We start from the raw sequence: 17,390 nt of genomic DNA, 5'->3' as shown, positions 1-17,390 counted from the left end.
GTGTGTAAGGACCCAAGTTCAAGCCCCTGGTCCCCACTTGCAGGGGGAAAGCTTCATGAGTGGTAAACAGGTCTTCAGGTGTCTCTCTGCGTTTCCCTCTATCTCTCCCTCCCCTTTTGATTTCTTTCTGTCTTTATTCAGTAATAAATAAATACATTTTAAAAAAGGATGATTCTGACCACTAAATAGAGAAGCCAAAAGAAGAAACACTGCAAGCCAGTTGGAAGGTGCTACCCTGTTCAGGAGAAAGACGGTAGTGGTGGGGCTAGAGAGCAGGGCATGGGGCCTTCATCTTAGGGATGGACTTTGGGAGTTAGGTTGTTGGGTTAGCTGTGAGGTAGGGGCAGGGGGAGAAAAAGAGAAATCGATGTTTCTATGGTTGATTTACTGGGTGATGTTGGTGCTTTTAACAGAGTTTAATTTGGTACACATTAAGTCTAAGATAAAGATGAGAAATTCTAACAGATTACCTAATGTGCAGTTTTATTTAAGATTCTGAGACTCAGAAAAGTAGTCAAGAGTTGGATATTTAGATTTGTACGTTATTTCTTTAAAAAAATTTTACTATCTATTTATTTATTGGATAGAGACAGAAATCGAATGGCAAGTGGGACATGGAGAGGAAGAGACCTATAGCACGGCTTCACCACTCGTGGAGCTTTCCTCCTGCAGGTGGGGACCTGGGGCTCGAATCTGGGTCCTTGCAACATGTAATTTGTACATTATTTAAAAAAAAATCAAACAAAATAGAAGCAAGCATATTGTTTGTAATACTTAAGAAACTATGGTGGTTATCTGTGTGAGTTGGGAGGATGGGGATCCAGAACTTTAGTGGTGGTGTAGTGTGGAACTATATATTGTAATCTTACAATCTTGTAACAAACTATTAATGACAAAAAATTTAAAAAATCTGTAAGTTATTATCAGGTAGGTGATTTGTTAAATTTAAAATGTATTTACTTAGGGTAGGAGAGGTAGCATAATGGTTATGCACGAAACTTCATGCTTGAGGCTCCAAGTTTCCAAGTTCAGTCCCCTGCACCACTAAAAACAACTGAACAGTGCTCTGCTCTGGTCTAAAAAAAAAAGATATATATATTTGCCACCGGGGTTATCAGTGAGACTTGGTGCCTGCAGAATGCCACCATTTCTGGTGGACACTTTTTTTTTTTTATAAAGGATTAGTAGTTGGAAGAAACAAAACAGGGAAAAAGAATCAAACAGGAGAGACAGCTGCAGCACTGCAGCGCTGTTTCACTGCCTGTGAAGCTTCTTCCCTGCAGGTGGGGACCAGGGACTTAAACCAAGGTCTTTTTACATGATAACATGTATATAGGTGATATTTTTAAATAATGGAGGAAAAGGACATATTGGAATTACCTTGATAGGCTTTTTCTTAGTAGCCATAAATCACATACATGGTACAGTATGAATTTTTAAAAATATTATTTTACTTATTTATTCTGGATAGAGACAGAGAGGATTTTAGAAGGGAGGGGGACAGAGAGGGAAAGAGACAGAGAGACACCTGCAGACCTGCTTCACAGCTTGTGAAGTGACTCCCCTGCAGGTGGGGAGCCGGGGGCTGGAGCCGGGATCTTTATGCCGGTCCTTGCGCTTTGCGCCACCTACACTTAACCCACTGCGCTACTGCCTGACTCCCCAGTATGAATTTTATAATAATATAGATCTCCATATCAAGACAGTATAACAGAGTGAGGGTCAAAAGGATATATGCAACTGGGTATTGGAATTATTGGTGATTTTTCTTTAGTTGTAGGCAGGGTTGTATATGTACATGTATTTTCCATGTTTTCTTTAAATACTGCATTTGAATTAATGAAAGTAATATTTATGAAAGAAATTTCATATTTTCATTCTGGGAAAATTGATAAGGGTATTCATGGAAAGATAGTTTTGTACTTTTCTGACAGAGTTTCTGTTACAGAGAATGTAGCAGACTGCACATTTCTGTATGTATTTCTCTCCTTCCCTATGAGATGATTTTTACTTTTATCCTTGTTGGAAGTGTGAAGTGTTAAGAGCAGGTCTGGCATTAGTCATGTCATTTCTTTCCTGGCTCTAGACAAGGTGGAACACTTCACATAGGCTGATAAAGGCAATAGAGACAATTAGTAACAGACTGTAGATATGATCCCTAAAAGCTTAGTCTTAGGACAATAAAGACAATTAGCACAGAGCCACAGTCACTCTCCCAAAGCTTTTGTTTTTATAAGCCACCTAGAGTTTTGGATTATTTGTTACTGCAGCAGAATTGAGCCTACTCTGACTATTATAGATGAGCATGAAATGTACAACATCTCTATTGGGCAGCTTGAGATCTAGGCTTGTGGCTTGAATGATAAATCAGAATTAACAGTAATCCACTAGGAAGCCATCACTGAAATGGGGTGGGAATTGAAGAATGAATCCAGCTGTACAGTGGAGAGAGAAAAGGGAGAGACCCAGGGGGGAAAATCACTGCCACTCTACAAAAAAGTAGAAGAAGAATTTGGCTAAGATACAAGCAGTTGGGATACAGTCCATAAAGGGAGCTAACAGTGCAGTGAGAGAGTTTGATGCCAAATTATGAGGACATGAGCCAATAGATTAGCCTTGAAGATGGTCAGTGTAAACCTCTGAGACAGCAGTTTTAGTCACACTGTGGGGAAGGAAGTCAGATTTCACAGGGTTATGGAGGGAGTCAATGCAGAGGAAATAGAGGAAGCTGGTGGAGACCACTCCTTTGAAAGTTTGGATGAGGCCGGAGAGAAGTAGGATAGTGGTAACCAGAGGTTCTAACAAGGTTATGACTTTTGCACAGATGGTCTGATTTTAGAAACAGAGAGCATGAGTTATTCCTACAAATTTTACCCATAGATAAAAACTGTTCAGAATAACCCAATACTGCCAAATAGAACAACTTTGCTTTTTTTTTTTTTTTTACTAGCAATAAACTACTGACAATAAGCAGGACATTCCTTTAAAAAAAAGATTTAAAACATTTATTTTTATTTATTTTTTAATTTCCACCAGCGTTGTTGCTGGGGCTTGATGCCACACTACAAATTCACTGCTCCTGGTGGCCATTTTTTTCCCTACTTTTTTCTTTAATTAAATAGAACATAGAGAAATTGAGGAGGGGAGGATAGGGAGAGGGATAGAAAGACACCTGCAGACCTGCTTCACCACTTATGAGGTGTCCCCTTGTGCGTGTGTGTGTGGGGGGGGGACGGGGGAACAGGAGCTTGAACCCAGGTCCTTGTGCTTAGTAATATGTGTGCTGAACTAGGTGCACCATTGCCCAGCCCTGAAATTTAAAACATGTAAAAAAAATTACTGGCTAGTGGACCGGGAGGTGGCATAGTGGATAAAGCATTGGATTATCAAGCATGAGATCCTGAGTTCAATCCCCGGCAGCACATGTGCCAGAGTGATGTCTGATTCTTTCTCTCTCTCCTATCTTTCTCATGAATGAAATAAAATCTTAAAATTTATTGGATAGAGAAAGAGAAATTGAGAGGGAAGGGGGAGGTAGAAAGGGAGAGAGAAAGAGAGACACTTGCATCACAGTTTCACTATTCATGAAGCTTCTCCCCTGCAGTTGGAGACTAGGGGCTTGAAACTGGAGAGACAGAAGAGGAGATGTCTGGGCAAAGGTTATGCAAAGAACCCTTATGCCTGAGACGCCAAAGTCCCAGGTTCAATCCCCACACCACCATTAAACCAGAGCTGAGTAGTACTCTGGTAAAAAGGAAAGAAAAGAGAGGAGAGGAGCGGAAGGGAGGAGAGATGAGGGGAGGAGAGGGGAGGAGAGGGGAGAAGAGAGAAGAAAGGAGAAGAGAGGAGAAGAGAAGAGAAGAAAAGAAACATCACAGAAGCTTTCCCTTTGTGTGGTGCTTTCATGGTGTGGCCAGGGATTTGAACCTGGGTCATTGTGCATAGTAATGTACTCTGCCACATAGTACTCTGCCAGCTGCCCAGGAGACTTCAACATCAACTTCAACTTCACTGGTATTGCTATGGATTACCTTTTAAAATGTGAGAATCCTTTCTATGTCATTATCTTTAAATTTTAAAGTACAAAATAAATGATAGGAAACAGTGAGAATTATACTGTTGCAGTCATATTTTTTGCTGTTTAACAAATCATCTTTTGTGAGTTGAATTAAATCCCCACCAAAAGATTCCTAAGTCCCAGTACTTGTGAGTAACATCTTGCTTTGGAAATAGGGTTTTTCCAATACTATCAAGTTAAATTGAGATCATTACTGGATTAAGGTGGGCCCCAAATCCAATTATTGATCCTTATAAGAAAGGACAGAGATGAACTGGAGAGGTAACTCACCTGGGATGGGGCATACTTTGCCATGGGCATGGCTGCTGGTGGGAAAGGAGATATTGGGAAGTGCTGTCTTGTAGAGTGTGAGGAGGCTCTATTACTGTGGTGTCTCTTCCTCTTTCTTTTCTCCCCCCTTCTTTGTATCTATCTGAATGGAAAGGTGACCTGGAGTGGTAAAATTATGTATGTATGAAGGTAGGCTCTGCCAAAACAACGAGAGAGATAGAGAGATAGAGAGAGAGAGAGAGGAGAGAAGAAGAAGGAGGAGGAGGAGAGGGAGAGGGAGAGGGAGAGGCCCTCAGATGTTACAAAGAAGGCCATAGAGGGGTTGGGCTGTAGCACAGAGGGTTAAGCGCACATGGTGCAAAACTGGTGTAAACATCCTGGCTCCTCACCTGCAGGGGGGGGGGTCACTTCACAGGTGGTGAAGCAGATCTGCCGGTGTCTGTCTTACTTTACCCTCTTTGTCTTCCCCTCCTTTCTCCATTTCTTTCTGTCCTATCTGGCAACAACGACACCAATAACAACAATAATAATAACCACAACAATGATAAAAACAAGAAGATCAACAAGAAGGAAAATAAGTAAATAAATAAAATATTTTTTTTAAAAAAGACCATGTGCTGTCAGAGACAGATTGAATTTATGTCACCATAAAGCAACAAATGCCAAGGCCTATCAGCCACCACTATCAGCTGAAGCAAGGAAGGATTATTCCATAGAGCCTTTAAGTCAACATGAGCTTACTCGTACCTTGACTTGACTTTGAACTTCTGGCCTCCAGAACAGTGAGGGAAGGAATATTTGTTGTTTCAGACACTTGATGTGTGGTCATTTGTAATGGTGTCCATAGGAAACTAAAACATGACCCAGAGTTTAGTGACTTACTTATATTGAAATTTGTATGTGTGTGGGAGGGGTAGGGGTGGGCAGCTGAGGAAACAACACAATGGTTCTGAAAAAAACTTTCATGCCTAAGGCCTTGAGACCCCAGATTCAATCCTTGGCACCACCATGAACCAGAGCTGAGAAGTGCTCTGGTCTTTTTTTCAGTATCTCTCATTAAGATAAAGTAAATAAGAGAGAGAGATAGACAGACAGACAGACACACACACACACACAGAGAGAGAGAGAGAGAGTGAGAGAGAGAGAGATAGTCACCAGAGCATCACTGACCTATGTAGTGCTGGAGATTGAACCTGTGACCTCATTCTTAGAAATCCTGTGCTTTTCCAGTGAGCTATTTCCCTGGCTGACAGAAGAACTTTATAATTACTCTTGGTTTTGAGGACTGGTGGTGAGGTTGTGCTCTTTCAGCAGTTCTCCTGCTGGTTTTCTTGGGACTTCGATTGAACTTGGACCATCTACCATGACCTCACTCCCAAGCCCAGGGCCTTGGTGCAGCCCTGCCAGCTGGACTTTTCCCCTCTTCAAGTGTGCTCTCAGATTTCAGTCGCCTCGCTTTTCTTCTGTACATGTTGGAGGGAATTTTCTGAGAGGCTGAAAGTGGAAGCTGAAACTTGTTGTGGATCCTCCTTGAGGTTCATACTGGAACTCATACGTGGTCCTTCCTCCACATTGTTCAAAGGAGGGCATGAGGCAGCCTCACATCAAGGCACAGGGAAGGAGACTCAACCTCTTGACAGGAGAAGCTGATAAATATCTGGCCATTTCAATCTATGACAGTGCCTGTCAATGAAAGCAGTCGTCTCCTGTTTCCCATTTTTGAATGTTGAGATCTAGGTTTTGTGACTGCTTACTAAGATCACTATGCCCATTTCACTGGCAGAGAAACTAAGAGGACACTAGATGGACTCTTCAAAGTTACCAAGTGAGTCATGTTGTGTGAGAAACTTTCGAATCTGTGAGAGACAGCTCTGTTTCTGAGGGAGTGAAACATAGCCCTGCCTGGAGGCAGGTGAATAAACGTATTAACTTCTTAGGTTTCTTTGAAATCCCATAATTACATTTATGGGCCAGATTGCAAGCTGTCTGGTCTAGGGATGAAGAAGCAACTTGAGGATGTCAGGGAGAGAAGGTGCTGAAAAACATTCCCATGTGTCTTATTTTATTTTTTTACCAGCGCACTGCTCAGCTCTGGTTTATGGTGGTGAGGGGGATTGAACCTGGGACTTTGGAGCCTCAGGCATGAGAGTCTGTTTGTATAAAGATTATGCTATCTACCCCTGCTCCTTACCATGTGTCTTTTAAAGGAGGAAGATTGAGATCAAATTAAATGGCCAGGAAAAGAGCTAAGGAACCTTTTATCTCCAGGAGTTAGCAAATGGACTTAGAATTCAGAGACTGCTGTGGTCCATTGCATGGATTTGGGAGAATTAAAGGGTGTTTATGAAAAGGATAGAGCAGGAAAGCACAGAGACCAGACTGCTAGCAAGATGTATGCTATGCGCTGTCTTAGAAAGATATCCTTTGTTTACATTTATTTTGATAGAGACAGAGAGAAATTGAGAAGGGGGAAGAGAGAGGGCAAGAAGAGAGGCACTTGCAGTACTGCTTCATCACTTATGAAGCCCCTCCCCCCCCGCAGATGGGGACTGAAGGCTTGAACCTGGGCCCTTGTGCATGATAACATGTGTGCTCTATAGGGTGTGCTACTGCCTGGTCCCCAAAAGATATATTTTTTTCTGTCAACTTGGACTGCTTTTAGCTGTTGCTAGGGACAACACAACTAACTAGTGAATTGAACAAATTAGCAAGCTGTTTATTTTCCACACATAACAAGAATTCCTGTAATTGGCAATACCAGTGTGTTGTGAGAGCTCCTTATACCACTTCACTGCTGGGTTTTTGTGTCTTCATGTTTCACCCTCCACCACTGCTGTACCCTTCAAGTTCACAGAACGGCATCCCAACTAGTCATTGAACCAATACTGAGGACAGGAAAATGAAGGAAATGAATGAAGTATGCCAGATCAATTTGTCCTACTTCAAGCAACTTTTTCTACAAACTCGCACAATGATTTATTTCATTGGTCTGGTCTGTGTCACTTCGCCTACAAGGGAGATTAGAAAAATGTCATTTTTACTAGCTCAGAAAATTGCCACTTTCAGGAAAAACTAAGGTTGAGGGCTAGCAAAATAACTCATTTGGATAGTGCACTATTTTGTGCTGTGCTGTGTGTGTGTGTGTGTGTGTGTAAGAGAGAGAGAGAGAGAGAAAGAGAGAGAGACTGACTCAAGTCCCATCTAGGTCCCCAACACCTTGAATGGAACTTTGGTGCTGTGGTTCCTTCCCCTTCATCTCTCTGTCTCTCTGAAAAAGCCTAAGCCTGGAGCAGTGAAGCCCTGGAGCAGACATATACTTTTTTTTTTTAAAGAAAAAATGAGGGTGAGTAGAAAAGTAAGGGGTACTGGGTGTTGAAATGCATCTAGTGAGTTCCTCCATAAACTCAAGCAATTGCTGTATGCATGACTTAGTGACGAAACTCTCATGGTGCATCACTGCATCTGTCCTTTTTACTACCTGTCACAGAATCGAGTCCATTTAACCCAGGACCCTGACCCAATGAGGAGGGTTCTTAAGATCTAGTGTTCCTAGGGGTCCTGGAGCATGTTAGTGGGAAAGGACCTAAGTTGGGGTAAGAGCTTTTCAGACACTTATCATGATGAGGAGAGAAATTGGACCCCTGTGTCAACAACTGTACTGTAAACCATTAACCCCCCCAATAAAATAGTAAGAGGAAAAATGATACAGTGTTAATCAAGGCAAATGAGCTTTTCTTTTTAAAAAACAGTTATAGCCCAATTTAAAAAATCTTTTTTAAAAAGACTTTATTTATGAGAAAGGAGAGAGAGAAGGAACTAGACATCACTCTGGTATATGTGCTACTGGGGATTGAACTTGGGACCTCATGTTTGAGAGTCCAGTGTTTTATCCACTGCACCATCTTCTGGACCACACAAATGAGCTTGTATAAAAAATTGTCCCCAAAAATCTCAGTGGATTAAACCAACAAAAATTTATGTTAGGGGGTTGGGTAGTAGTGCAGTGGGTTAAGTGCCCATGGCACAAAGCCCAAGGACTGGCGAAAGAATCCTGGTTCAACCTGCAGGGGGTCGCTTCACAAGCAGTGAAGCAGGTCTGCAGGTATCTGCCTTTCTCTGCCCCACTCTGTCTCCCCTCCTCTCTCGACTTCTCTCTGTCCTCTCCAACAACAATAACAATAATAATAACAACAACAAGGGAAACAAAATGGGAAAAATGGCCTCCAGGAGCAGTGGATTCATAGTGCAGGCACCGAGCCCCAGCAATAACCCTGGAGGCAAACAAATAAACAAACAAAAAACTTATGTTAAGGTGCTGGGTGATGGCACATCAGGTTGGGCACATATGTTACAGTACCCTGGTTCAAACTCCTGCTCCCCACCTGCAGGGGAAACTTCATAAGCAGTGAAGCAGTGTTGCAGCCCTCTCTCTCCTCTCTCTCTCTCTCTTTCTTTCTCTCTTTTTCTTCCCTTTCCCTACCACTTTCACTCTGTATCTATAACAAAATAAATCAATAAAAATATAAAAGAGCTTATTTTATATCATGTTGTAATGCCTACTTGGTGGCTCTCCTGTAAGCACTGACTTGGGGACCTCAGTTGCTTCTACCTTAAGGTTCTGCCCTCACATATTGTAGATGCTCTGAAAAGAACATTAAAAGTAAAGTAAACAAGGACAAGGACCATCACAGACAACCTAAAATATGATTTGAACTCATTTTACAGAAGCAGAACTTGTTTTTTTATTTTATTTATTTTATTTTTTATTTAAGAAAGGATTAATTAACAAAACCATAGGGTAGGAGGGGTACAATTCCACACAATTCCCACCAGCCAATCTCCATTTCCCACCCCCTCCCCTGATAGCTTTCCCATTCTCTATCCCTCTGGGAGCATGGACCCAGGGTCATTGTGGCTTGCAGAAGGTAGAAGGTCTGGCTTCTGTAATTGCTTCCCCGCTGAACATGGGCGTTGACTGGTCGGTCCATACTCCCAGTCTGCCTCTCTCTTTCCCTAGTAGGGTGGGTCTCTGGGGAAGCTGAGCTCCAGGACACATTGGTGGGGTCTTCAATCCAGGGAAGCCTGGCCAGCATACTGGTGGCATCTGGAACCTGGTGATTGAAAAGAGAGTTAACATACGAAGCCAAACAAATTGTTGAGCAATCATGGACCCAAAGCTTGGAATAGTGGAGAGGAAGTCTTAGGGAGGTACTCACTACAAACTCTAGTGTACTTCTGCTTTCAGGTATGTATTTTGTAGCAGTTTATGGATACGTGTGAACATAAGCTCTCTCTCACAGAAACTGGTTTATATCTAGGTTTTGGGACTTTGTTAGAAAGTGAACCACCTGAGATGAAATTGGAGTGTACTATAAAAGGAAAGGTCTCACCCGAGTACTGAAGCTGAAGGGTTGTCATTCCACACGTGAAGTCTCTGGACACAGTCTGAGGTGAAGCATGTTGAGGTTGCAGTCGTTGCGTTGGTTAGGTTGTGATCGGCGGATGCAATATTATTTGGTATGGATTGGGAGATTCATATGGGAAAGTGGGCCCTATCCAAGGGTTCCAGGACTAGGGGAAGTAGGGGCTCTATAGTGGAGATGTGAGGTTCCTGCTGCCTTAGGGTTCAAAAAGACAATCGATAGTTAATGTTATCATCACATTATTTGGTAATTGGGTTAACTTTGAAAAGTCCTTTTGTTAGGGTTTGCTGTACAGTATCCAGTATCTTGTATATAGCTGTGCTATTGGTTGCTTCTAATCTACTTGGTCTAGGCTTTTGAGAGAGTCTGCATATCAAATACACAGCCTATATATTAAAAAGATTCAGTTTGTGTTTTGAAAAACTTTGAGGCATACAATTGATTTTCCCCCCTCTCATATTAATTAACTACTGATTTATATGTCTACATTTTGCTAGGAGTGTACATAAACACCATTCCCACCACCAAAAGACTGTGACCCATCCCTCCCACCCATGTTGTTAAAGCATACAACACACCCACTCCCACCACCCACTGGCCCAGGAAGCTACATGTCTCCCCCTCACCACAGGGTTTTTACTTTGGTGCCCTACTTACAATTTGATCAGGTCCTGCTTTTAGTTTCCCTTTCAGATCTTCTTAGTCAACTTCTGTTGATGAGTGGGATCATCCCATACTCATCTTTATCTTTCTGACTTAGCTCACTTAACATAATTCCTTCTAGCTCTGTCCAAGATGGGTCAGAGAAGGTGGATTCATTGTTCTTGATAGCTGCATAGTATTCCATTGCGTATATATACCACAGCTTTCTCAGCCACTCATCTGTTGTTGGGCACCTGGATTGCTTCCAGGTTTTAGCTATTATGAATTGTGCTGCTATGAACATAGGAGTTCACACCTCTTTTTGGTTGGGTGTTATGGAGTCCTTGGGGTATAACCCCAGGAGAAGAATTACTGGATCATATGGAAGGTCCATGTCTAGCCTTCCGAGAGTTTTCCAGACTGCTCTTCACAGAGGCTGTACCAATTTACATTCCCACCAGCAATGTAAAAGGGTTCCTCTGTCCCCACAACCTCTCTAGCATTTGTTGCTGCAGTCCTTTTTGATGTATGCCATTCTTACAGGAGTGGGTGGTATCTTAGTGTTGTCTTAATTTGCATTTCTCTGACAATCAGTGACCTAGAGCAGTTTTTCATATGTTTGTTAGCCTTTTGGATCTCCTCTGAGGTGAATGTTTTGTTCATATCCTCTGCCCATTTTTGGATGGGGTCATTTGCTTTTTTGGTGCTAAGTTTGCTGAGCTCTTTATATATTTTGGTGATTAGTTTCTTGTCTGATGTCTGGTATGTGAAGATCTTCTCCCATTCTGTGAGGGGTCTCTCTGTTTGTTTAATAGTTTCTTTGGATGTGCAGAAGCTTTTCAATTTGATGTAGTCCCATTGGTTTGTTTCTGCTTTAGTCTTCCTTGCAATTGGGTTTGATTCATCAAAGATGTCCTTGAGGTGTAGGTGGGAAAGTGTTTTACCAATGTTTTCCTCTAAGTATTTGATTGTTTCTGGTCTGACATCTAGGTCTTTGATCCATTTGGAGTTGATTTTTGTTTCTGGTGAGATAAAGTGGTTCAATTTCATTCTTCTGCATGTTACAACCCAGTTTTCCCAGCACCATTTATTGAAGAGAACCTCCTTTTTCCATTTAATCCTTTGGGCCCCCTTATCAAAGATAAGATGTCCATAGGTGTGGGGATCGGCAGATGCAATATTATTTGATATGGATTGGGAGTGGCATGCGGGAAAGTGGGCCCTATCCAATGGTTCCAGGACTGGGGGAAGTAGAGGCTCTATAGTGGAGATGTGAGGTTCCTGCTGTCTTAGGGTTCAAAAAGACAATCAATAGTTAATGTTATCATCACATTATTTGGTAATTGGGTTAACTTTGAAAAGTCCTTTTGTTAGGGTTTGTTGTACAGTAGTACCCAGTATCTTGTATATAGCTGTGCTATTGGTTGCTTCTGATCTACTTGGTCTAGGCTTTTGCGAGAGTCTGCATATCAATTACACAGCCTATATATTAAAAAGATTCAGTTTGTGTTTTGAAAAACTTCGAGACATACAATTAATTTTCCCCCCTCTCATATTAATTAACTAGTGATTTATATGACTACATTTTACTAGGAGTGTACATAAACACCATTCCCACCACCAAAAGACTGTGACCCATCCCTCCCACCCACTCCCACCCCCCACTGGCCCAGGAAGCTACATGTCTCCCCCTCACCACAGGGTTTTTACTTTGGTGCCCTACTTACAATTTGATCAGGTCCTGCTTTTAGTTTCCCTTTCAGATCTTCTTAGTCAACTTCTGTTGATGAGTGGGATCATCCCATACTCATCTTTATCTTTCTGACTTAGCTCACTTAACATAATTCCTTCTAGCTCTGTCCAAGATGGGTCAGAGAAGGTGGGTTCATTGTTCTTGATAGCTGTATAGTAAGAAGCAGAACTTGTATTCAGAGTTGACAAAGCCTGTTTCCCTAACAGCCCCCCAATGTGCGCGCGCACACTCACACACACACACACACACACACACACACACACACACACACACACACACCACATACACCACATACACCACATACACACACAAACACACTACACACTTCTCCTCCATCTGATAAGTAAATTTGTAAGGACAGAGATATATACAGGTTGAAGGGAAATTTAGGCCTCAAATTCCCCACTGGTATTTTCTGAATACTGATAGAGATGGTAGATGCATGCTGGTGCCATTTCCCAAAAGTGATTTATGGGAAATCCTGGCAGTTATGAAAAACTAAAAAGAAACTTAGTAGAAGCACATAGGTAATTTGTGTGAAGTGATCCCCAGGAATATTTATATTAGAGGTGGAAAAGAAAAGAAATGCTGAAGAAGTAGAGACATTGAGGGGAAGAGGTGATTAATCTTGAAAAGCAGCAACTACAGTTAGATTGGAGACCTTCAGAGATGTCTCCTATCCTAGAATTTAAAATGGTTTATTTTTTAAAGTTTTTTTTCTTTATTTGGATTAATGGTTTACAGTTGACAGTAAAATACAGTAGTTTGAACATGTATAACATTTCTCAGTTTTCCACATAACAGTCTGACCCCTCACTGGATCCTCCTCTATAAAATGGCTTATTTCTTCATCTTCTTCTCCTCCTCCTCCTTTTGTTTTTTGCCTCCAGGGTTATCATTGGAACTTAGTGCCTCTACAAGGGGTTCTTACGCTGGTTCTTGCGCTTTGTGCCATGTGCATTTAACCCACTGCTTTACCTCCTGGCCCCAAAATGACTTATTCTAAATTCTAATTTCTAAATTCTTTGAATTATGTAGACACTACCTCAATTTGAAATAGACTTGAGTATTTAACTTACATCAGGGTTCAAATGCCCATTTAACCACTTTCTAACCAAACTTGAGCAAGTAACTTAGTTTCTCTGGGCTTCAGTTTCCTTATCAGTTAAATAAAAAGATAATATTATCTTTCATAGGATTGCTATGAGGACAAAGTGAAGCTATATGGAGATCACTTACTATGTATGTGTTTAATAAATTTTGGGTTGTTGGACAAGTCATGACATATTTTTCTGTTTTCCTGTGCAAAAAGGCATGACTTTCTGACAACTCAATATAATTTATCTTTCCTATTAGTATTTGGAAAGTGGAAAGTGACTTGGTGTTAAGTTATTGGATTCTCACTTGAGATTAAGACCTTAACAGATCCTCTAGTTCATATGAAAAGAAAAGGTAGGCATGCATTTTAAAGTGTTTTGCTTTCTTTTCTTTTCTCTTCTTTTATTTTCTTTTTCTTCTTTTAAAAAATTATTTATTTATTTATGAGAAAGACAGGTGGAAAGAAAGAAAGAAAGAACCAGACATCATTCTGGTACATGTGTTATTGGGGATCTCATGGTTGAGAATCTAATGCTTTATCCACTGAGCCACCTCCCAGACCATCTGCTTTATTTTCTGAGCAAAATTATGTAGCTGCTTCATCATGGAGAAGGGCAGCTTGAACCTCCATATCATGTGGTTCTGATGATTCAGGTTTTCTTTTACCTCTTCTCAGACACAATCTGCAGTACTTTAGAAGTCTCCTCTCCCTCTCCTCCCTCCCAATTCCATTTCCCTCCCCTCCCCTTCCCTCCCTGGCCCTCCCCTTCCCTTCCCACTCCTTTTCTCTCCTCCCCTACCCTCCCCTATCTTCATCTTTTCTTTACCAGAGCATTGTCAGCTCTGATTTCTTGTGGTTGGTGCTGGGGATTGAACCTAGGATCTTAGTCTTGAGCAGGAAAGTCTTCTTTTATATAACCATTATACTGTCTCCCTGACTCAGGACTTTAAATTTATAGATTTCATCTTTTCTGGTCTCAGTTTCTTCAAGCTGGAGTTACCTTAGATTATCTCTTAAATTCCTTTCAAAGTTAACCAAGACTTATGTTTGGTCTTATATGAAGAATTTTCCTACCAGATTCACTCTTAACAGTGGCTTCCAGACCCCAGCCTGTCCCTGAAAGGAAATTTTGGACCCAAACCTATGAGTAATGATAGCAATTTGACTGGGGACTTTTTTTTTTTTTTTTTAGCTGCTTTACTGAGACAAAATGCAAAGATAACTGAATAATTTACAGTCTGTGAGAGGGAAGAACATAAAATAGAAGAAACTGAGAAATAAGTGGTATATTTCTTGTGTACCAGAAGGGAAGAGATAAATACAATGATCTCTGGAGCTGGTATCTACATGTTAATTTCTGCATTTGTTGAGTACATACTGTCTCTGAGTGTATCACCTTGTGTAGTTCTAACAGCCCAAAAGGTTAAGTATATTCCTACTATCCTAAGGATGTGTGGTTTTAGAAACGGAGATCAAGGTTATGCAATTTCTGTAAGGATATAGGTAGTAAAGGCCAGTTCTGGCTGAGACCAGACCTAAGATCTTAAACATTTTCTTGTTTTTGCTAACCCTTGCTGCCAACATGTCTCCTTCCTTGCTGAAATAAGTCTTCTTCATGGTCTTGCCATAGAACTTGTTGAGATTATTTTTTCTATATGCTGTAATATGTTTGCTTTCGCCACAGATGGTTCGGATTAACTTTCAAGAGGGGTAGACCGTGTCCACTTTAAACATTACTAGAGGTAACTTTACAGCATTTGAAAATCCTTCAATGTTATCTTTTCATCATGGCTTGCATTCAGTCTTATGTCCCCTCCCTTTTTTTCTATCTTTCCATTAGAGTAGGCCAAATGGACTTTGGGTTTCTGTGAAACTAGCTGTGAACAAAGAAGAATTTTCAAACTAAAGATTCTAACTTTTCCTTTCACCACATAATAAAAACATACAGTTTTGACACATTTTTGCATAGAGGAACATGAAAAATACATCATGATTTTTTTCTGACAGCTCAATAGAAGTCATTCCCTAGAAAAACAGCCCAGCCTCTAGAGGGTTAGTCATATCAGTAGTAGAAGGCATGAGATCTGATTTTCAAATGGTAGAGAGAATGTTCGGGATTCTGGGGTCAGGGTGTGTGTGTCCGCCATTTCTGTCTTTCTGGATAACAAATATGTTTGCCTCCACATTTAGCCCCTTCAGTCTAGCCCAAAGTCCCACCCTTCTATGCTGCTAAGATTATGAACCATCCTGAAAACCCACATTGTGGTGACTGTTGTGTTAGTTCCTGGGAAAGACATCAGAATGAGGAGAAGCTCTGACTTAGCTGTTGGTCAGACTTGGATTCTAGACTCCCTGACAGTTCAGTCTCTACTGGCTGAAATCTTTTTCCTTTTATATTAAGATTCCCAGAGTGCCCCAATTTGGAAAACTGTTATGAACCTGATTTCAGTTTTATGTTTTCCTTTCCTACTTAGCCTTCCCCTTAGGGCGCAAGTGAATCCAGATGAAATGGAGTGTGTGTGTGTGTGTTTCTATGTATATCCTTGTCCAAATCTAGGTAACTCTGCCAGGGCATTTCATTTCATTCACTAGAAAAGTATGTCAGGAAGAGACTTCTGGAGGTGGGGCTACAAGCAGCAGCAGATCTGTTTCTCTCCTCTCCTTCCCTCCCCTCCCCTCCCCTCCCCTCCCCTCCCCTCCCCTCCCCTCCTCTCCTCTCCACTCCCGGATCAACTAGGAATACCAAAGGAAACCACCTGGGATCCAAACGAGACAGGACTAGAACGACTTCAGGAACCCACCAAATCACCAGTGAGTACAAACACATGAGGCTGGTTGACAGAGAGGAGCCTAGGGAGATATTAAGTGGCTGGTAACAGTCCGGCAGTTTATCAGAGACACAACCTCCAGTCTGTTCCACCAACAAGGGGACAGCTGAAGGGAGGAGAGGACTTCCCAGAGACTCACCAAGTGCAACTCTGAGTCTCCATTTCTACTGCCCTCAGAATCTGGAGCAGTGGCAGGGAGGGACAGTGATTCCATTTCTACTGCCCTCAGAATCTGGAGCAGTGGCAGGGAGTTAGTGATTAAGCTAAGAAGCCTACTTATAGTTTAGAAACCCTCAGGCTTCCACAGCCTACAGGGGAAAAAAAGCACAAAAGAGGCTTTTAAGCCACTGAGCTCCAAATCAGGGATTAAAATACTATTGAAACAACTGTTAACTTCCACCACTGTGAACCCTTTAGTTACTTTACTTAGACACAAATCAATCCAGGCAATAGTGATCAGTAATTTGAAAATTACTGAGAGAGGGAACTCATAACATAATATATAAAATGGTTAAACCAACAAGAAGAAATATTGGAGAAATGAACCAGGACAAGAGTCCAGCTAAAAGCCCCCCAAAGGGTGAAACACAAAATAATGAAGTCAACATACAAACACTAGCTAAGGAAATAAAGGAGTGAGTAAAGAGTTTGAAAGAATTGTAATTAGAAATACAGGAACAACAAATGAGAAAATGGAAGAAAACACTAATTATCTCAAGGTTATTAGAGAGCTGAAAGGTGAAATAGCTGAGCTAAGAACACAACTAGCTGAACAAGCTAAAAGATTATCAGAACAGGGTAACAAAATAGATGAACTCCAGAAAACAGTAGATGGGAGAGAGAATAGAATCAATGAGGCTGAAGACAGAATTAGCAACATCAAAATGAATTGCAGCCAACTAAAAAAGAAGTAAGAGATCTCAAAAATAGATTAAGAGATACAGAAAACAACAACAGAGTCCTATGGGATGACTTCAAAAGAAACAATGTACACATTATTGGCTTACCAGAGAAAGAAAGAGAGGGAGGGGAAGAAAGCATTCTTCAGGACATAATAGCTGAAAACTTCTCTAGTTTAGACAATATCAAAGACATAAAGGTTCAAGAATCCCAGAGGGTCCCAAACAGAATTAACCCAGACTTAAAGACACCAAGACACATAATCTTTAGAATGGAAAGGAATAAGGATAAAGAAAGGATCCTGAAGGTTGCAAGAGAGAAACAGAGTCACCTACAGAGGAAAACCCATACGATTAGTAGCAGACTTCTCCACACAAACACTACAGGCCAGAAGAGA

The 17,390-nt window shown here is 41.2% G+C and overlaps 1 protein-coding gene across 1 annotated transcript in view; it reads right to left on the bottom strand.

Annotated features, from left to right (window-relative positions):
• LOC132536357 (uncharacterized protein DOCK8-AS1-like) overlaps positions 1–14,963 on the bottom strand; it is a gene marked incomplete at its 5' end in the record, with an annotated part of 28,772 nt that extends 13,809 nt beyond the window's left edge. The window contains one exon of the mRNA XM_060184075.1: positions 14,835–14,963. Within this exon, the coding sequence (XP_060040058.1) occupies positions 14,835–14,963 (129 nt within the window). The remainder of the gene's footprint in view (positions 1–14,834) is intronic.
• Positions 14,964–17,390: the final 2,427 nt, after the last annotated feature.

Source organism: Erinaceus europaeus, unplaced genomic scaffold (genome assembly GCF_950295315.1).
Source record: "Erinaceus europaeus unplaced genomic scaffold, mEriEur2.1 scaffold_401, whole genome shotgun sequence".
NCBI classification, from domain to species: domain Eukaryota; kingdom Metazoa; phylum Chordata; class Mammalia; order Eulipotyphla; family Erinaceidae; genus Erinaceus; species Erinaceus europaeus.
Note: the sequence above shows the minus strand (reverse complement) of the source record. Positions and strands in the feature narration are given on the sequence as shown.